At 42.0% G+C, this 22,013-nt stretch overlaps 3 protein-coding genes across 3 annotated transcripts in view; 2 read left to right on the plus strand and 1 right to left on the minus strand.

The window, feature by feature from the left end:
* LOC127650811 (CD209 antigen-like protein E) overlaps positions 1–8,737 on the plus strand; it is a 20,602-nt gene extending 11,865 nt beyond the window's left edge. The window contains exon 7 of the mRNA XM_052136449.1: positions 8,252–8,737. Coding sequence (XP_051992409.1) covers positions 8,252–8,420 — 169 coding nt within the window. The 3' untranslated portion in view covers positions 8,421–8,737. The remainder of the gene's footprint in view (positions 1–8,251) is intronic.
* Positions 8,738–13,332: 4,595 nt separating this feature from the next.
* Positions 13,333–16,935, plus strand: LOC127650199 (endonuclease domain-containing 1 protein-like). The gene is made up of 2 exons (XM_052135463.1): positions 13,333–13,640; positions 15,702–16,935. The coding sequence occupies exons 1-2, from the start codon at positions 13,341–13,343 to the stop codon at positions 16,233–16,235; spliced, it is 834 nt and encodes a 277-aa protein (XP_051991423.1). The 5' UTR covers positions 13,333–13,340; the 3' UTR covers positions 16,236–16,935.
* Positions 16,936–18,545: 1,610 nt separating this feature from the next.
* On the minus strand, positions 18,546–21,746 carry LOC127650812 (uncharacterized protein K02A2.6-like). The gene has a single exon (XM_052136451.1). The coding sequence runs from the start codon at positions 21,744–21,746 to the stop codon at positions 18,546–18,548; it is 3,201 nt and encodes a 1,066-aa protein (XP_051992411.1).
* Between the last annotated feature and the right edge of the window lie 267 nt (positions 21,747–22,013).

Raw genomic sequence — 22,013 nt, forward strand, 5'->3', positions numbered from 1 at the left:
AGTTGCTGACCGTCCTTCTTTCTCTCAGGAAGTTCCTCCCGTTAGTTCGGGAAAAACACGTCCTTGTGAGATCGGACAGCACCACGGTGGTGGTGTACATAAATCGCCGAGGCGGCGTACGCTCCCGCCACATGTCACAACTCGCCCGCTGTCTCCTCCTATGGAGCCAGCAGCGACTCAAGTCGCTGCGTGCCACTCACATCCCCGGCAAGCTCAACGTCGTAGCAGACGCGCTATCATGACAACGCCTGCCCGGCGGGGAGTGGAGGATTCACCCCCAGTCGGTCCAGCTGATTTGGGAACGGTTTGGCAAGGCCCAGGTAGACCTGTTCGCCTCCCAGGAAACCTCCCACTGCCCGCTCTGGTACGCCCTAACAGAGGCTCCCTCGGGACAGACGGCTGGCACACAGCTGGCCCTCGGGGCTGCGCAAATACGCATTTCCCCAGTGAGCCTTCTTGCACCGGTGCTGTGCAAGGTCAGGGAGGACGAGGAGCAAGTCACACTAGTGGCCCCCTACTGGCCCACTCGGACTTGGTTCTCGGAACTCAGGCTTCTCGCGACAGCTCCTCCCTGGTGAATTCCCCTGAGAAAGGACCTCCTCTCTCAGGGACGGGGCACGCTCTGGCACCCGCGCCCAGACCTCTGGAACCTCCACGTCTGGTCCCTGGACGGGATGCGGAAGAGCTAGCCGGCTTACCGGCGACCGTTGTGAATACAATCATTCAAGCCAGAGCCCCTTCTACCAGGCACCTTTACGCCCTAAAGTGGCGCTTGTTCGCAGATTGGTGTTCTTCCCGAACTGAAGACCCGCAGAGATGCGCGATCAAGTCAGTGCTCCTGTTCCTACAGGAGAAGCTGGACGGGAGGCTGTCCCCGTCCACCCTCAAGGTGTATGTTGCCGCCATTGCCGCCCACCACAATCCTGTAGACGGCAAGTCTTTGGGTAAGCACGACCTGATCCTCAGGTTCCTGAGAGGCGCCCGGAGGTTGAATCCCTCCCGGCCAGGCCTAGTTCCCTCCTGGGATCTCTCGGTAGTCTTGGCAGGACTCCAGAGACCTCCCTTCGAGCCGCTTGAATCAGTTGGACTCAGGGCCCTCTCTCTTAAAACGGCCCTGCTGATCGCGCTCACCTCCATCAAGAGGGTCGGGGACCTGCAAGCGTTCTCTGTCAGCGACACTTGCCTGGAGTTCGGTCCGGCAGATACGTCCATGATCCTAAGACCGCGACCGGGCTATGTGCCCAAGGTTCCTACCACACCATTCCGAAACAGGTAGTGAACCTGCAAGCGCTGCCCCGGGAGGAGGCAGACCCAGCCCTTTCGTTGCTGTGTCCAGTGCGCGCCCTGCGCATTTACCTGGACCGCACACAGAGCACCAGACGCTCTGAGCAGCTCTTTGTCTGCTTTGGGGGACGGCAGAAAGGGAATGCCGTCTCCAAACAGAGGCTCGCCCACTGGGTTGTCGACGCCATCAGATATAAAAAAAAGCCGTAGAACTCGGTAACACGTAGATCGACCGGCCGGGTGGATCGCTTGCGCCCAGCACCCTTTTCCTGACGTCAAGGTAAAGTAGTGCGCCTTCTTCCCAGTGCGCCCTACTCCGAGTCGGGCCCCTGGGTCTTTCCTCCGCCATGTCACTGAACCGAGCCACTGTTGTGGCCGGACCATTCCGGCTCCTCAGAAAAATCCTGACTAAACTTCCGTATTTGCCCCGCTTAAATACCCGTATGTCCGGGGGCGGGGTATGCAAATACTGACTGCCAACTCCCATTGGCCCTTTTCAATAGATCAGAGGTGGATATCGGCGCTCAAGAGAGACCCCTAGTGTCGCTTCTCCGACACAACGTGTCGTTCCCTCCCTCGGGGAACGGAGGTTACATACGTAACCAAACGTTTTGCTTTCTGTCTTAAGGAATATTTCAGGTTAAAACTGACGATTCTCTCTTCATTTATTCACACCTAATCGTATGACTTTTTCATCAGCAGAACACAAAAAAAGACATTTTAATGGAGATATGATTTCTGTTCGACCATACAATGCAAGTGAATGGTGGCCAAATCTTTGAAGTAGCAAAAAAGCACATAAAGGCAGCATAAAAGTAATTCATACAACTCTAGTGGTTTATTCCATAACTTCTGATGCGATCCAATCAATTGTGGGTGAAAACACACCAAATTATAACTCCTTTTACACTATACTGTAAATCTTAACATCAGCATTCATCGTGGCGATCGTGATTTCAAGCTCGATTCCACTTCCTAATGCCATCTACTACTCTGCGCGTAATCGACCTTGATATCATGTGTGATTTTGTAGAGCAGATGGATGAATTATATTAAAAAGTATGTATTGTTATTATCATTATTTATTGTTAATACCGTTTTGTAGGAAATGATAAAATAGGAAATAGGCAAATAGGCAAATAGGAAGTAGAAATTCAAAGATGTGATTACAAATATGTAAGTTTTGTTTGTGTAGAAATAAATGACACATACTGTACACACATTTAATCACACATTTACTGTTGTTGCAGAAGCCTTTTGTGATATATTTGCAATGTAAATGTGGAGCGGAGGGGGGCGGGGCCGATCGGAATATCGCGCGCCCGGTCCCCAATCGGCCTGATGAGGCGCGCGAGGGATAAAGGCGGCCGGTGACGATGGTTCGAGAGAGAGAGAATTACGGGAATGTCCGTCATGTGTGTGTTTATGTTTGTGTGTTTTGAGTTTAATTAAATATCATCAGTGGTGGACGAAGTACACATACCATGTACTTGAGTTAAAGTAAAGATACTCAAGGTAAAATATTACTCAAGTAAAAGTAGAAGTGCTGCCTTTAAAAATTCACTTGAGTAAAAGTACAAAAGTATTTGCCTTCAAATGTACTTAAGTATCCAAGTACTATGATTTTTTATGGCCATAATGTCCTATTATAATTTGTCACAAGACTCTTGCTTAACTCAGTCTACATGAAGACTAATGTCACTCTTGGCACACCAATCTATTAATAAAATGACATTAATTAGTCATATATATATATATATATATATATATATATATATATACATATTTTAATTGAATACATTTTTTGTGTGTTTAATTTTGGAGGGAAGGTGACTGTTTCCATATAAGGTATAATACATTTACAGTATTTACTGTATATATTTTTCTCGAGTGTCTATGGTCAAAATTATTAACATCCTAATGTTATGATACATTCACATAAACCTGCACAACACCATTAAATATATATATATATATATATATTTAACCAAAAATTAAACACAAAAACGTATTAATGCAGTGTTTCTGCTACTCCCCAGAAAAAAAATGCTATTATATGCAAGTCATTTTAGTGTCAACATAATAAGCAATGTACATTATGCGTCAATATTTACCGATAATTGCTGCAATAATAGCTGCTGCTCTCTGCCCCGCTTAAAATCATTGGCAACGCAATTTGTTTGGAACTATTGAGAGCTACACGAATCACGTGACCGCGCGGCGGCAAGATCACTGTCGCAACCGTCTATGCTCGCAACTCTCATATTTAACGGCTCTGGGGTGCGTTTCCCGTACAACGACGTACCTTGCTGCTCCACTACCGTAGTACGATGCACTGTTGAAGAAATCAACTTGCTAGTCACGACTGTTTCCCGAAACCGTATTGTCGCAAATTCAACCACGTTGGTTAATGATGTCACACATGTGGTGGAGTAAAAACTACTTTTAATTAATCTGTTTGCGATCGAATTAATGCTCGATGTTTTGCTATAAATTACGGACACGTCATCTGAGGACTATCTCATATTTTTCTCAGTTATTTGCTTTATTTCCAGATTCAGTCATAGGCTCGTTCTTACGCACTAGAGCACGTTCACACATGCGCACTCTTCCAAAACGGTGCTTTAAATCTATTGACAAACTAAAAGACATAAAGGACATTTGTATGTCTTCTAAATAAAAGATACTGATTGTACTGAATGTCATCTTGCTTATTTGGCTCAAGATAATAATTTATTAAGCCCATATGTTATAATAACAAGAAACTCTGCTTCTAACCACAGGTCGAGAGCTGTCGTTCCAACCACACAACTATGCGATGCTGTTTGCGAATGTTCGTTGGAACGATGGTTTCGGGAAACACCGACTCGTTGAACTATGATGATAAGGACGGAACTTGCGACCATAGTTGGCTAACGATGCTTTTGGGAAACGCACCCCTGGTTCGCGCTTAGTAGATGCCGCCAAGGCAAGTTCAAAACAAAGCGCGCACGCTGTACTGTGATTGGTGGCTCGTTTGACCAGTTACGTTTTTATCCACTCATAAATAAAAAGGAACGACTGATTTTGAAAATGTAGTAGAGTAAAAAGTAAGATATTTGACTTTGAAATGTAGTGGAGTTAAAGTAAAAGTCTCCCCAAATTTAAATACTTCAGTAAAGTACAGATACGCAAAAAAGCTACTTAAGTACAGTAACGAATTACATTTACTTCGTTACTGTCCACCACTGAATATCATTTATATTGACAAGCCGGTTCTCGCCTCCTCCTTGCCCATCCTTTAACTGTTTTACAGTAAATTATTATTTCTGACTTCCATGTTCACAATCGTCCAATACACAAAAATGTATGCATTCAGTATAAAGTAATCTGTTGATATTTCTCACTGCACGTTCATGCATAGTTTTGCATGAATAGCCTTCATCACATCCAGTGAAATACTAGTTTAAATATTTCAATTGAGTAATTCTACATCTGCAGATGTTCGGCACTCTATGCAGCCCCATCCGACTGTCCACTGGAAATGATAAACTTCCGTTATATTGTCTGTCCGATGCACTGAAAAGATATTTCTACCAAATATTTAAGACAATGTTGCATTTTTTTGTTTTTCTCATTTAAAATGTAACAAAGCTTTAGGGTTTTGAAAAAAAAAAAAAGTTATGATGATAACATGAAACGTCTCGGGTTACATGTGTAACCCTTGTTCCCTGAAATAAGCAGAACGAGATGCTGCGCTGCTAAGCGCTATGGGGAACAACCCTAGTTGTGTCTGAGCTGAATAATGTGTGTAACACGTCAATGAACATTTACCGGAATTTATAGCCTCGGCTGATGTAATCATTAGATGCACCTGCGGCCAGGCTAAAAATGGATACGTCACCAGGTGTCGTCAGATACTTCTTTTTGAAGAGCAGTCCTGGGACGTCCCAGTGCGGCAAAGAAGCGCAGCATCTCGTTTTCAGGGAACAAGGGTTACACATGTAACCCGAGACGTTCCCTTTACAAAAAGCTTCACTATGATGCTGCACTGCTAATCGCTACGGGGAACGCAATACCCACGCCGCCGCACTTGGGGCTGTCCGGACCCCTACGGTTGTGCAGTGTACTCACAAAAATGCGAGAGGTCTCAGACATGAGCTTGAGATGTCGACTCAAGGGCATAAGAGCCCAGAGTAGCATAAACATCTAAACCATTAAATTTTGATGAATGTGTGCGGAGAGAACCAGCCTGCCGCATCAAAAACTTGTTTAGGCATGGGCTGAGATGTCGACTCAAGGACATAAGAGTCCGGAGTAGCAAAGCATCTAACCCATAAAGTTCGATGAATGTGTGCGAAGAGAACCCTATCACAACACAAACTTGTCATAAAAACTGATGAATGTGAGCAGAGAGGACCAGTCTGCCGCATCACAAACTTGTTCAGGCATGAGCTGAGATGTCGACTCAAGGGCATAAGAGCCCGGAGTGCAGAACATCCAAACTAAAGAACTCCAATGAATGTGTGCGGAGAGGACAACCTGCCGTATCAAAAACTTGCTGCAGAGGGAGACCTCTAGCCAAGGTTTTAGAGGAGGAAAGCCCTCTGGTAGAGTGCGACCTAAAACCTACTGGCGAAGCTTGACCACACGCCTCGTAGGCCCGGGCAATAATGAGGATGCCTCTTTGAGGGCACCCCGCCCACCAAGCCGTGGCAAACCGCAGTGGCCACATAGAACCTGGCAGTGGCGATGCAAGTGCCCGCTGAGAGTTCTTTCTACAGAAAATCCAGAACTGAAGCAAACTGGCAGTTAGCTGGTTCTGTAATATGAACTTTAGTACAAGGAAACGCATGCAGGCGCATTTGTGCTATGTATGCGTTACTACGATCAGCCCCTCCTGAGGGGGGGGGGGTGGACTGGGCGACTCTGGGAGAAGTAGAGGAGACATTGCGCTATCAACAGAGGCGAAGAGGTCCTCTTCTGACCGGAAAGCTCGGAGGCGGGAAGAGAATCGCGATCCTCATGATCCAAAGAAGCGTTGGAACGCGCTTCGAGATCATGTGACGGACCAGCTGGGTTTGGGGAGAGAGCGAGAGAAAGGGATCAACCCGTCTCTTGCTCCTCAGCCAAATCCATGCAAGAGCCCCACGAACAATCTTTTTTTTTTTTTTTCGTGAGTGCTGACTCCCGGAAGCAAGCGAGGCGAGCGCGAAGCACTCTACTGTTAAAGCAAATCGCAGTGCTTGCACCCACCCTGCTGCAACGCGAGAGTAGCGTGCTCTTACCCCCAAACAAAGAGAGCAAAAACTGATGTGTGTCGCTCTTCAGCTATAGAGCGAGAAGAGGGAACACGCACCGCTTCATGACTTTCTGTCATTCTCTCTTTTTTCTTTTCTTTTTTAGAATATATATATATATATATATATATATATATATATATATATATAATATTTTCTAAACAGAAGAGAAAAGAGAACAACGTTCACTGCACACTGCCTAACTGATTCTAACTCCTAACAGAGGAAAGAAAGTTTTGACAGGGTTTGTAAAACACACAGACACAGAATCGCTCTGAAAAAAGAGTTTCTGACTACACCTGGTGACGTATCCATATATAGCCTGGCCGCAGGTGCATCTAATGATTATATCAGCCGAGGCTATAAATTCCGGTCAAAGTTCATTGACGTGTTACACACATTATTCAGCTCGGTCACAACTAGGGTTGTTCCCCGTAGCGCTTAGCAGCGCAGCATCTCGTTCCGCTTATTTCAGGGAACAAGGGTTACACATGCATCATAGTGAAGCTTTTTGTAAAGGGAACAATATGTAGTATCAGATCTAGATAACCAAACAAATTATATTGTCTGTTATACAGTGTTTCTGAGGACATATTTCACTGTTTTATACCCTTTTTTATTTCACTGCCTAATACTGCGATTGACCAATCAGAATCCATTTTTCCAGAGAGCTATGAAATAAAGAATAACCAACACCAAAGGTATTCAAATTTAAAAGTGTGATTTTACTTAAATTTGTGAGTTTAACTTTTTGAGATTGTGTCTTATTAACCTTGGTGAAGAAGGAACTGTGTTCTGGAGGATGTATGAAGTGTATATTCAGTTTGTAAAGAACATATCCTGTACACTTCACACTTACTAATATGTGAAACATGTCTAAGTTAAAATATAGAGAACCTAAAACCACAGTACAACACTTGTTTTGAATATGTTTCGTGTTCTTCATATGCTGCTTAAATAAATATCTCATGACTAGATTATTCTGAGTAACTCATTAATTTTAGTACAAAAGTCCAAGGTGATGCTTACACACATATTTACAGTAGACACTTGTGGCAGGGTGGAGGGCGGGGCTGGGTCGTGATCATACACACCCGGTCCCTTATCAGGCTAATTAAGCCTCCGAGAGGGATAAAGGCCGATGACAGACGGTGGTGCGAGGAGAGAGAGATTGTTTACGGACATGTCGGTCATGTGTGTGTGTTTGTGTCTTTTAAGTTATTCATTAAAATATTATTTATATTATCAAGCCGGCTCTCGCCTCCTCCTTCCCATTTAATCCCTTTACAACACTGTATAGACTTCTATATATACTTCTTGTATTCTTTTATTCAAACCCTAGACTTCTGTATTTACATCACTATTATCTATTTGTTTAACCACTGATTAAACTTGCTTTATTGTTCATTTATTGTCTTTTCATGCATTCATGCATCAATAAATTCTGTTAAACTTTTGTATTAAATAAAATTAAAAAACAATTTTTTAAACGGATGTATTTTGGTCTCACTGTACGTTGCATCACAGATATATTGTGTTTAACTTGCTTCATAAATTATGAACTATTACATTATTTTCTTTTTCAAACAAACCATTACAAGGTTTCTTGAAACTGCATCTGTTTTCTGCTAAATATTATTGTGATTGAAAATGTTATCTCCATTGACTTTCTGTTTCTGCATTTAAAGGTTCTGGTACAGGCATTCTTCTGGGTCAAATGAACCGGATAACTGGAGCGAAATTAATCCTTTAGGAGAGAACTGTGCTTGTTTGGGAGATTACATTTTAGACTCTTGGCTTGATGCCTCTTGCGAATACAAGAAAAAGTACATCTGTGAACAGAAATATTCATTTTAATGTTCAACTAAAAGAGGATCACTGTTATTACACACAGTTATAAAAGTTATCAGCTGTCTGATTAAAGTTGTTTTCATATGATCTTTCAATGAGAATTTTCTCTAGATAAAATTACTGGGTCACACCCCTTGTTAGCCCTTGACTGTGTATTGTTTTGTGTGTATTGAGAGAGAGATCGTTAGCGGACATGTCCGTCATGTGTGTTTGTGTTTTCTTTTAAGTTTACCATTAAACTATGATTTATATCGTCAAGCCAGTTCTCGCCTCCTCCTTTCCCATCCTTTAACTGGCTTTACAGTAATATTTCATGTTATTATTGTCCTGAATATACATTGTGATCAGATGAATGCCACTTTGGTGAATAAAAGTACTAGGACTAAAAAGTGGTCTTGTACTTTCTGGCCCAGAGCGGCCCACCAAACCTAGCCTGCACACACCGGCTCTTTGATTTCAATTTCCGGGTCAATTTCAAATGTTTGTGTTGACATTTGTAATTTTTTTTATATTGACCACTAGTCATGACAACGGGCCTGTAATGATGAGTCAGCAGAGTTGGTATCCATGTGCAGCTTTATTAACAGTAAACATAGTAATATAGACAGGCAGGGGTCAATCACCAGCAATAACAGTATCCAAGATAAATCAGAGAGATGAAAACAGGCAAGAGTTCAGGGCAGGCGGCAGGCAATCACAGGTAATATCCCGCTAAACAAAGCAGTAACAGTAGGCAGGCAGCAAAGGGTCAAATCAGTGTAACAGGCCAGGATCATACACAAGTTTGGCAGTAAATACAGATAACACTCAGAAAAGTCAGACAGAGAGTGAGAATGAGTCTTAAATAGCTGAGTAGATCAGTTCCTGGTACAGGGATTATGGGAAATGGAGTCTGGAGAGTTAGAGTCAATACTCAGGTGATGGAGCCCTCTGGTGGAGCACAGGAGGAACTACAGAGAGTGGGATTCATGACAGGGCAAACAATTGTTAGATCTTTAAAACATGGTCACAGCCTGGAACCCACAGCACTTTGTAGCCCTGCATTCGTCGCCTGACCAGTGAAAAATTTAAAAGACACTGTCTGATCATCTCAGACTTGGCAAACATTTATATAATTACTTTATATACAGTGGGTTTCAAAGATCTGAGAACACTAGAAAAGATGCTTCTATGATGCATTCTTTTTTAAATGAATACAAAATCTTTAATTAAAAATGATATTAAAAGTATTACCATATGTGTGAGAAGTTGTATTTGGTGTGTCTAGTATTTGGTAAGAGCTGGCTTTGAGTATGATGATTAATGTTATAAGTGATTTGAAAAATTAAGATTTGGTGCATAACATCGCACTTAACTTTAAACAGGCCCAAAACACACCAGGGACTCTTCATTTAAAATGATGATGACTTGGCTCACACTTACAATGGTCTATAATTAATGTATGGCCAAATTAAGCCTTTCTATTCACCAGATAAGGTTTAATTAGGAATAAGGTTTATTATCATTTATAAGATATGTACAACCAGAGGAAATGAGATGAGTGGATTTTTTGTTTGTTTAGGGAAAGCACAGAAAATAAACACTTTATAGCTCAGAAAACTTTTGTCCAAGAACTCTTTTTTCCCAACATGCAGATATTAAGTTAAAATGTACATGAACAAGGGAAAGTGTGTATTTCAGATGCTGTGACAAGTCAGCATTTCTTCAAGTTTTAAGAATCTTAATCACCTTTCAGCTTTTTTCTAGAAGTGCAAATACACTGGAAAGAGTTTGTGGAAAGATGTATAATAATAATATATTTTATATTTATAGCTACAGAAGATCAGAACATTTTGTTTAAAATAGTTAGATGAAGAAAGTGTCACACCACAGGACATTGATGTCAATTAACCACAAAGCTTTGTGTAAATGTGTTTTTTTTAAATCAACAAAAACAGAAAGTTGGTCAGAATATGTACAAATATAAATATAAACAAATATAAATGCCTGTATATGTCAAATATAAACATGCTTCTTAAAGTGCAGGTCTTGGCATATATTTTGCAGATTAATTGCTCATATTTTCAATTTATATGAGTTTGTTATGTCTTTATATCTGCAGTGTTTTAATTCCTTCCCCAGATGATTCTTCTTTTTTTTTCTTGCATTTTTCTCCCTATTTGGAATTCTCAATTCCCAATGTGCCTTCCACATGGTGGCGTAGTGACTCAATCCGGGTGGCGGAGGACGAATCTCAAAAGCCTCCACGTCTGAGACCGTCAATCCGTGCATCTTATCATGTGGTTTGTTGAGCACGTTACCACGGAGACATGCGAGTGGAGGCTTCATGCTATTCTCCGCGAGATCCACGCACAACTCACCACATGCCCCATGAACCACGTTATAGCGACCATGAGGAGGTTACCACATGTGACTCTACCCTCGCTAGCATCCATCCATCCATCTTCAACCGCTTATCCGAAGTCGGGTCGCGGGGGCAGCTGCTCCAGCAGGGGGCCCCAAACTTCCCTATCCCGAGCCACATTAACCAGCTCTGACTGGGCTGACCCGAGCGTTCCCAGGCCAGTGTGGAGATGTAATCTCTCCACCTAGTCCTGGGTCTTCCCGAGGCCTCCTCCCAGCTGGACGTGCCTGAAACACCTCCCTAGGGAGGCGGCCAGGGGCATCCTTACCAGATGCCCAAACCACCTCAACTGACTCCTTTCAACGCAAAGGAGCAGCGGCTCTACTCGAGCTCCTCACGGATGACTGAGCTCCTCACCCTATCTCTAAGGGAGAAGCCCGCCACCCTTCTGAGGAAGCCCATTTCGGCCGCTTGTACTCGCTGACCTAGTTCTTTCGGTCATGACCCAACCTTCATGACCATAGGTGAGGGTAGGAACAAAAATTGACCGGTAGATTGAGAGCTTTGCCTTCGGCTCAGCTCTCTTTCGCGTGACAACGGTGCGATAGAGCGAGTGCAATACCGCCCCTGCTGCCCCGATTCTCCGGCCAACCTCCCGCTCCATTGTCCCTCACTCGTGAACAAGACCCCGAGGTACTTGAACTCCTTCACTTGGGGCAAAACCTCATTCCCTACCTGGAGTACGCACTCCATCGGTTTCCTGCTGAGAACCATGGCCTCAGATTTAGAGGTGCTAATCCTCATCCCAGCTGCTTCACACTCGACTGCCAGCTGATCCAGTGAGAGCTGAAGGTCACGGACCGATGATGACATGAAGACAACATCATCTGCAAAAAGCAGCGATGAGATCCCCAGCCCACCGAATCACGACACCTTCCCCACCCCGACTACGCCTCGATATCCTGTCCATGAATATCACAAACAGGATTGGTGACAAAGCGCAGCCTTGGCGGAGACCAACCCCACATGGAATGAACTCGACTTTGTGCCGAGGACCGGACACAGCCCTCGCTTTGGACGTACAGGGATTGGATCAGCCCTAAGAAGGGACCCCCCACCCCGTACTCCAGCAGCACCTCCCACAGTCTCTCCGGGGACCCGGTCATACGCCTTCTCCAGATCCACAAAACACATGTAGACCGGATGGGCATACTCCCAGGCCCCCTCCAGGATCCTTGCGAGAGTAAAGATCTGGTCCGTCGTTCCACGGCCAGGACGAAAACCGCATTGTTCCTCTTCAATCTGAGGTTCAACAATCGACCCTCGCTAGCAACCGGGCCAATTTGGTTGCTTGGGAGACCTGACTGGAGTCACTCAGCACGCCCTGGATTTGAACTCATGACTCCAGGTGTGGTAGTCAGCATCTTTATCGCTGAGCTACCCAGGCACGACTCCCCAGATGATTCCGGAGAAAAAGTGAAAAGCCCTGAGCTTTGACAGGCTCTGTATTTGCCATACTTTCAACATTGTAAGCCTCAAAGACTCAAATAGTCACAAAGTACTATTTTTCATGGCTTCATTTATGCATTTCTGTCATTACTGTCAGTTCATTATTCAGTAAGGTGTGCAATCTCTGTATAATAATACTGTTATAAATGTTAAAATAATGTTCTTCCCAACAGTGGCTATATATGAGTTCCAGATTTTGACAATTGAGGGACTAATACATAATTATTACAAAATGTGCAAACAATTATTGATGCTCAAGAAGGCAACATAAGAAGAACCAAGGGGTGCAAATTTTGAACCCTATGATTTACAGTATGTAAATAAGAGTACATTTTGTTATGTAGCTTTTGAAGGGCAATACTACATAAAAAATACAATCTCTTATAGGCTATTTGTGTACATTCTGAAAGGGGTGTGGAAACAAAATGATTATGCAAACTTGTGCACTTAACTGTATAGGCTTTATAGTTTGTGAAAATTTATATTTTATTTTAGATGTAGTTTTTTCACGATTTAACCACATTTTAGCTTTTTTTATTGTACAATTTCCATGTAGACTATTCTATCCATATGATGTCATATTGCATGTGTAATTCTCCATTCTCTTGGGGAAATTAATATTACAGAAAAATGCTTGCTTACATATTCATGTATTTTGAAAACATGTTAGTCTTATTTAAGTATAGAGCTAGTTCTCTGTTGTCCATGAGAAAAACACACAGCAGCTGTCTATTTCCTGTGTGAGCAATGCATAGCGTATACATCTGTCAAGTGACAAAAGAACGAACGACTCGGACCAAAAGAGTTGAAAGGTGAAAAACTCTATTGTGCGGTTTATTATAAGTGGCACTGGCTCCAAATGCAGTACAAATATGACGTGTTGCAGCCTTGTTGTGAAGTTTTTAAAGGTGTGAAAGTATACTAACCCAAACTCTGACACATTTTTGTCTGTGGTTTCACAGCATCAGAAGTGTGTATAGGCATTAACAATCATCTTCTCTGCAGCTACACTAGTTAGGTGTGGTTGTTAGAGTTGTTCGATCTTTCTGTGGATCTCAAGTTTGTTAGTGAAGATGCAGCTCTTTATCTCTGTGCTGTTGGTGTTGGGCTTTCAAATCAGCTTATCTGAAGTTGTAAATTTCAGTGAATGTAGCGAGTTTTTCCATAAAGGAAAGCCTCCGGTGATTACTGGCATCCTGGAGAATTCACGCTCCAAGGATAGTTACAAAACGATCTGTCAAAAATATAACAACAAGTACAGATTTGCGACACTCTACGAAACAACAAACAGGTCCCCTGTTTTCTCAGCTTACAAATACACAAAGAGAGAAGAATTCACAAGACCAGCGAATGAATGGATGGTTGAGCCTCAGGTAATGTTTCTCATAGTAGTTGCTTTCAGTTTAGTTTTTTATTATAATTTCTATGGGATTTAGAGAACACGTTTATGTTTATTTTTTGTGCCAAATCTTTCTACTCTATATCTGCTGTATATTTTGACAGAACATAAAGAAAGATCTTTATAGTTACTTGAGTTGTCAGTTGCCTTTCACTGCAGAGGAATTATCTCATTCATGCACTCGCATGGCTTCAAGTTCCAGAGAGAAAAAAAAAACTGTTCAAGCAACATTACAATAGATCTTATGACTTAAGATCATGTTGTGATCATCTATCGTGTCGAATGCAGCACTAAGATCTACAAGCACTAGAAGAGAAATGCAGCCACTGTCAGACACTACCTTTTCTAGTATTTTTGACATTAACGGGAGATTTGAAATCGGTCTCTAAATAGCCAATTCTCCAGGATCAAGTTGTGGCTTCTTAATATTTTTTAAAAGTTGAGAACAGATAAATAAGCAATGCTAAAAAATCTAGCAGTCTACAAACAGAGACTCGAGCTAGGTGCCAGCAGCAACATGAAAAATACACACAGATGAAACCGTAGAAAAGTGGAAAAACTCAAAAGCACACAGTTAAATGGCAAAGGATAAAACGATGAACATATGAGAATAAGAAAGCAATGCTAAACAGGCTAGCAGGCTACAAACACTCGTGCAGTGTGCTGTCGGCCACAGGAACAGGCAATAGATTTTGTATGTCGTTTTTATATGGAGAATTTGATTGAAAGTCGTCTGCCTTTTGGAGGTTACAATGCCAAACTTATCGAAAGATAGCAGCATTGATAAGCAGCTTCTGGCATCACCGGCTGCACCTGGCAAAAGTAGCTCTTCCAAAAAGTTGAGAGTTGATAACCCGGGTGAAGTCTCCAAAGCTACATTACTGCTGGCGATTTAGGCTCTTACGAGAAGATTTGACAGTCAAGACCAGAAACTAGAAGACTGGCCTCCCAGATGAACCAGAATGCTGCCATGATAGCTTCGATCTCAAAAGCGGTAGAGTTTGACACCACGAAAGGTAAAGGAGTGCAAAGAAAGGGTTTCATTGTTGGAGAAACAAATTTCGCTGGCTACTAAGGAGAACGATAATCTGAAAGCTTCCATCCATGATCTAGCAAGATACAAAAGGCGATGGAATCTTTGCATTAATGGTCTAAATGAAAAAGAAAACGGGGAAACAAGGGCAACCTTTTGTTTTGTAAGGGTCAGAAAGCAAATGTAGAGTCTGATGTTCAGTTTTGGTCCACTTAATGTGCCGATAAATTTATTTTTAGTCATGGTACCCCACGATCTGCAGGGTCGTTAAATGCTTCAGGGAAATTAATATTTGAAAATTCATATTTTCAAACCTTTTCATAATTTGACTCCCCACCATTCCCCTCTATGGAATAACAGATATATTCTGCACAGTAACAGATCTTTTTTCTACAATGAGTGGTTTGATAAAGACATATGGTTTGTCATATCTTATTGAAGCATAAGACTTGTCCTCCGCCATCCGGATTGAGGTGAGTAACCGCGCCACCACGAGGACATCCTAAGTAGTGGGAATTGGACATTCCAAATTGGGGAGAAAAGGGGATTAAAAAAAAAAAACATATAAAAAGTGGTGGTGTAGTGGTCTAAGCACCATAACTGGTAATCTGGTAATCAGAAGGTTGCTAGTTCGATCTCCACAGCCACCACCATTGTGTCCTTGAGCAAGGCACTTAACTCCAGGTTGCTCCGGGGGGATTGTCCCTGTAATAAGTGCACTGTAAGTCACTTTGGATAAAAGAATCTGCCAAATGCATAAATGTAAATGTAAAAAAAATGATATGGAGATGCCTGTACTAGACTATAAACATATACTGTTTTGGATTATAATAGATAATAAAGATTAAGGGGTACATTATAAATTGCATAATTGTACTAGCTACATTTTTTATACACAAAGATGAGGTGAGCATTTTGGGGTGAACTGTCCCACTAATTTAAGAGTTCTTCTCTTAGTGTATTCATTATGGTATCTCTTTCTTTTAAATATCTTATCTGTAGCTCGAACCTTCTGATGGTGAGATGAGTTTGCCATACGTGAATCAGGCAACCACTGAAGACTACTGGGGTGACAATTATAAGCTGAATCATGGTCACTTGTTTCCCTGCTGTCATGCAATGGATGAAGACACTGCTAAATCTACATTCACGCTGACCAACATTGTACCACAGAGTGTAAGCTTTAATAAAGGCAGTTGGAATCACATGGAAAGAAAGACTAGAGATGACATGGATAAATACTGCCGTGACAGAAAGGACAGTAATAGAGTCTTGGCTCATGTCCTGACAGGAGCTGTACCTGGCAACAATAAACTGAATAAGAGAGTGAACGTTCCCTCACACATGTGGATGGCATTTTGCTGCTATAACAGTTCAAAAACATCATTGGTTTCCCAGGCTTATTGGGCCCAAAATAAAGAAGAAAACTTTGATGGCAAAACTATCGATGAAAAGAGCCTGCAGGAATTACAGGAATTTCTCAGAACGCAATGGAAAAAAAACGTATTGCTGTTTGACAACAATTGTTCTGTTTAAACATTAGAGATCTGTGACAAAATAATTTTGCATGCCAAGGATGCAAAGATGTATCAGCTGCCCATATTTATTGGTCAATTATTGACTAAATTAAAACCATTGGCAACTTGGTTAAAAGCATAAAAATGCTGATATGAAAAGAATGGTCAATTTATAATGAATGAGTAATAAACTCTGTGAATTCAAGTGCATAATCCAGAAATAATAATATAGAATTTTTAGTCTTTCTCATTCTCACATTAATGCAGAAAAACAAAGCAATAAACGGCCTTGCCCAACATATGCATAGTATGACTTTGTAATGTTGTATCCAATACAGCACCTATAAAATGTGAGTTCTGTTGTACTGTATATTGTTGCATTGCATATTTTAACTGTAAAGTGCTTTTTACAACACACATAGCTCAAAACAGCTTCACAGAAAATGATTCTGTAATGTATGTAATGTCTTTAAGCTCTCAATGAGCAGTTTCATTGAAGAATTGGATTAAAAGCATGCCTTTAATATGTATTGTCTTTAGGTTCCCAATGAGAAAGTCAAAGGTGACTGTGGCAAGGAACACAACACTTGACAAACAGATGCACAAAAAGGTTTTAGAAGTACAATAAACTATTATTATTATTTTCTTATCAATCATCATGTTATCATATTTAGGTATCGGCTGTAAAAATCCTGATTGGAGTATCCCCACTGTCTGGTGTCCACAGCATGTTATAAGTGTTACTGTCTTTTCTCTAATAAAGCTTATGCAAATATTGGCATTTCATTTTTTATTTGTGTGTGTGTGTGTGTGTGTGTGTGAGCGTGTATTTGTCACTTTGTGGGGACCAAATGTCCCCATAAGGATAGTAAAACCCGAAATGTTTGACCTTGTGAGGACATTTTGTCGGTCCCCATGAGGAAAACAGCTTATAAATCATACTAAATTATGTTTTTTGAAAATGTAAAAATGCAGAAAGTTTTCTGAGAGGGTTAGGTTTAGGGGTTGGGTTAGGTTTAGGGGATAGAATATAAAGTTTGTACAGTATAAAAACCATTATGTCTATGGAAAGTCCCCATAAAACATGGAAACACAACCCCTAAACCTAACATTTCTGTATTTAAAATCCTTTTTTTTTAATTGAATTCATGTGATATTCTAATTTTCTGAGATTCTGAATTTGGGGTTTTCATAAGCTGTAAGCCATAATCATCAAAATTATATCAAATAAAGGCTTGAAATATCTTACTTTGCTTGTAATGAGTCTATATAATATATTAGTTTCACCTTTTAAGTTGAATTACTGAAATTAATGAACTTTTGCACGATATTCTAATTTTTCGAGTTTCACCTGTATAAAGAATATATATTTATAAATACAAGACTCAAAAGAAAATTGTCCTCATTTCTTGGTTACTACAGAGTTGATTTTTCAGCACAGGCACACTGAACACCAGCAAAACTTTGCAGGCAAATAGTGAAGTTGGTCAATCAACATGTTTTTTTTCTGCTGATGTTGGTTGACCAATGAAGTCTTCATGGTTGAGCTAGTCATGGGGCCTTTTCAGAACATAAGCATCCCATACAGGAACCACAGTCACAGAAAAAAAAAGTACTGTTTAAAGTAGAAGGCAGTCACTGTGGCACTTTGTTTTGGGTACATATTGTACACTTAAGGAGGCAAATGTAAACTTAAAAGGTACACAATAGGTTCATAGGGTATAATTATGTATCTAAACAATTTATAATTAAACTAAGGATCAGAAAAGGTCCACTTGAAGGTTCCACCCAAATTACGGCACATTCAAAGTTCCTTTTTTTTCTGAGAGTGCAGGATCCAAATCACAACATTTGCAGGTGACCAGCTATGCGTTGGTTTACTCCCAGCATGGAATGTCAGAGCATGTGTTAATTATTGTAATGTTTCTGAATATGACTCTGACACAACAAAGTAGCTTTCAGACTTTTTAATGAACTTATTAATCTCGGTTACAAACCATTTCTAGTTTCTCCCGCTAACTTCCTCGTTAACTAAAATCCCCCTGCTTACGCAGTCTTAACTTAACTATGAAACTCAAACGCCCTCTTGTGGACTGGATAAACAATGTCCGCTTTCAAACTAAAACACATCACATGTGGAAATAATAAAGCATAATGTCACATGTTATAAATCGTAAACATTACAACCCTCCTTTTGTAAATTTTTTCTTTTTTTCTTTTAACGAGAACTGTCCACATTATTCAAAGTCAGTGAGATGTAATGGGGGTCCTCTATTCATCCTGACTGGATATCTACGAACAGGTAACTGTGACACAGGGGGATCAGGGGCTAAGTCCTCAGTGAGTTGTGATGGGGTCCTCTATTCATCTTGACTGGGTATCTAAGAACAGGTGACTGTGACCCAGGGGGGTCAGGGGCTAAGTCCTCTGGGGTTTGTTCCGGAAGAGTTTCAGTCCAGTTCATGGCATCTCGTCCACCACTCATGACCTTCAAACCACACGAATGAGAGAAGTGATTTGCATTTTCTGGTAGAGTCTTGAAGTGAGATGAATTTCTGGTGATGACATGATTATTGCGTTTGTCTGTCACCATGGAACCTTCAGCAGCAATAACCTTGTATGGCTGGGAATTGTAGGTAGGGCATAGCTTCCCTTCCTTCTTTTGACGACACAAGACTACGTCGCCCACTCTCAGAGCCACCGGAGCAGCACGTCGCATCCAGTCAGCATTTTGTTTCATAAAGTTCTTTGCCAGGGCATCCACTTGTCGTAGAGGTACATCTGTCAGAGACTGGAAGGAAAGAGGAGATCCGGGTAGGTTGATTCGAAGGGGCCTCCCAAACAGCACATCAGCAGGAGCCATTCCAGTGGAGCAATGAGGCGTGGCATGGTAATTGCGTAGGAATGCGTATAGAGTCTGTTTCCATGGGCGGCCTTCCACATGTGTAGCACATATGGCCTTTTCAAGGGTACGCATAAAGCGTTCAGCCTCTGCATTAGCCTGAGGCCAGAGTGGAGTAATCTTCCTATGTCTGAAACCTAGATACGTTGCAAAATCTGCAAATTCTGAGCTTTGGAAGGGTGGACCATTATCTGTTTTGACCTCCAGCGGAATTCCTAGTGTCGAGAATATTTTGTCTAATTTAGGAATTGTGGCTCTGGCTGACGTGGACTGCAGAATCTCCACCTCTGGATATCTGGAGTATTCATCAATGACCACCAAAAGGTAATCACCTGAGGGGAACGGACCACAAAAGTCTACAACAACTATTTCCCATGGTGATGAAGGCAGTTCAGACATGCAGAGAGGTTCTTGTATGTGATTGGGCACAACGGCCTGACATGGGATGCACTCAGCTATCATGATTTCTACCTGTCTGTCAATGCCAGGGAACCAAACTTTCTCCCTTATCAGTTTCTTTGTTTTGACTAACCCCTGGTGGCCTTCGTGTGCAAGTGATATTGCCCTGACTTGTAAAGAAAGAGGGATAACAATCTTTGTGCCATGCAGTACAGTGTCATCAGTTGCGGTTACTGTCAGTTCATCTTTGATTTTATGGAATGATTTAATTGCAGCAACATCAACTCCATCAGCAAAATCCTGTTTTTCAAACCACTCCCATGAGCCTCCTTTGATTAATTGGATGAATTTGCATAGAGTGGGGTCCGCTGTGGTTGCATTCTGAATTTCTGTTAATGTCATTGCCTTAGGGACGGCGTTTGCAGTAAGGAAGTTCACATATTCTTCCACTTGTTGTTCGATGTTAGAAACTTCCTGAAAGCCATGTGAAACATGTGTGGGGTGGCGTGACATATAATTCGCTGGGTTGTCCTTGCCAGACTTGTAACGGACTGTGTAGTTGTAAGGCTGAAGACGTAGACACCAACGTTCTATACGAGCAGGCGGCTTGGATTTGGGATTATTGAAAATCCATTCCAAAGGTTTGTGGTCACTGACAAGGGTGAATGGTGCCCCATAAAGATACATGTGAAAATGTTCACAGCCCCACACAATGGCAAGAGCCTCGTGTTCAGTTTGTGAATACTTTTGTTCAATGAGTGACAAGGCTCTGCTTGCATAGCTTATCACTCTGGCTGGTTCATGTGGGCCCATTCTCTGTGCCAACACGGCCCCAAGAACCACAGGACTTGCATCAACCACCAGTTCAGTTAGTTTGTAAGGGTCAGTATAGGTCATGACAGCATCACTTGTTAGACTTTGTTTCATTTTATCAAGGCACTTCTGATGTTTCTCTGTCCAAGTCCAGTGAACATGTTTTTTTGTAAGTTCCCTCAAAGGTTGAGTTATAGTGGCAAAATCTTTGATGAAGCGGGCACTGTAGTTTGCCATGCTGAGAAGACTGCGGACCTCGCTGGCGTTGGTTGGGGCCGCAGCATCATGTAATGCCTGAACTTTCTTGGGATCAGGAGAGAAACCGCCATCTGAGAATGTGTATCCGAAGAAATCTAAAGTGTTTTGTGCGTAAAAGCATTTGGCCTTGTTAAGAGTCAGGTTCTTCTCCTTAAGTCGTTGAAATGTTGTCCTTAGAGCTTGATCATGACTAGCTTTTGTTCTACCAAACACCAGAATGTCATCACTCAGATTAATGACTCCTGGGATACCATCCAGGGCTTGCTGAATGGCATTTTGAAATACCTCTGCTGCAGAGGAAACTGCGAAACTCAGTCTTTTATAACGTCGCAGTCCTACATGAGTGGAGAATGTTGTGATATATCGTGATGATGGCTCCAGTTCCAGCTGATGATATCCACAGTTTAAATCCAGTTTTGAGAAGAACCTGGCTCCATTGAGCGCTTGTATTATGTCATCTACTGTAGGTGTGAGATGTCGTTCTCGCTCGATGGCTTGATTTGGTATCCTCATGTCCACACAAATGCGCACTGCTTCTGGGTCTTTTGGCTTTGGAACAGGAACAATTGGAGAAACCCATGGAGTGGGCCCATCCACTTTTTCAATGATGTCAAGTTCCTCTAAACGTTGTAATTCAGCTTCAATTCGCTTCCTGATATGGAACAGTACTCTTCTGTGAGGTTGTGTGACTGGAGGAACGTCTTTCTTTATGTGCAGCTTGACTTGAAAGTCTTTTAATTTTCCCATCCCACAGAAGAGGTCACCATACTCAGTGAGGAGATCATCTATTGCATTCATCTCTGTCTGGTTTGAGATTGTCATAGGCTGTAGTGACTGCACTGGCTGTTCTGGAGCTGTGTGGAGTGTGTTAGCAACTTTGATTAGTCCCAATTTACTGACAGTGTCATAGCCAAGTAAACTGCCGTTACTGCCTTGCAGTACTTGGAAGGTTGCGTTTGTGAATCGTGATTTGGATTCCACCAGTGAGGTGAATTCTCCCAGGGTAGGCAGTGGGGTGCTTGAACCATACGGAAAGATGGGAACTGTGCATTTAGTGAGTGAGGGCTTATGTCTCAGTCTATGATAAGTTGTTTCATCAATGATATTTACAGTTGCCCCGGAATCAAGCATCACTTGTATCTTACAGTCACTAACCATTATCTTTGCATGTGGGAGATTCGTTTTTGGTCGGGTAACAGTGTATCCATGTTCCTCAGAGGACTCTGTGTTTGCGGTACCTGCTGCTTGGGATGTAGTGCTGCTGCGTCCACTAGTGTGTACCTTTAGCCGCTCTGCTCCCCAGCTCTGGAACTCACTCCCACCTGACCTCCGCAGTATCGACTCTCTCCCCCTGTTTAAAACCAGACTCTAAACCCACCTGTTCCAGCTTGCTTATTTGTAAATGCACTGTTCTTGTCCTTTCTT

This window comes from Xyrauchen texanus, chromosome 10 (genome assembly GCF_025860055.1).
Source record: "Xyrauchen texanus isolate HMW12.3.18 chromosome 10, RBS_HiC_50CHRs, whole genome shotgun sequence".
Taxonomy (NCBI): Eukaryota; Metazoa; Chordata; class Actinopteri; order Cypriniformes; family Catostomidae; genus Xyrauchen; species Xyrauchen texanus.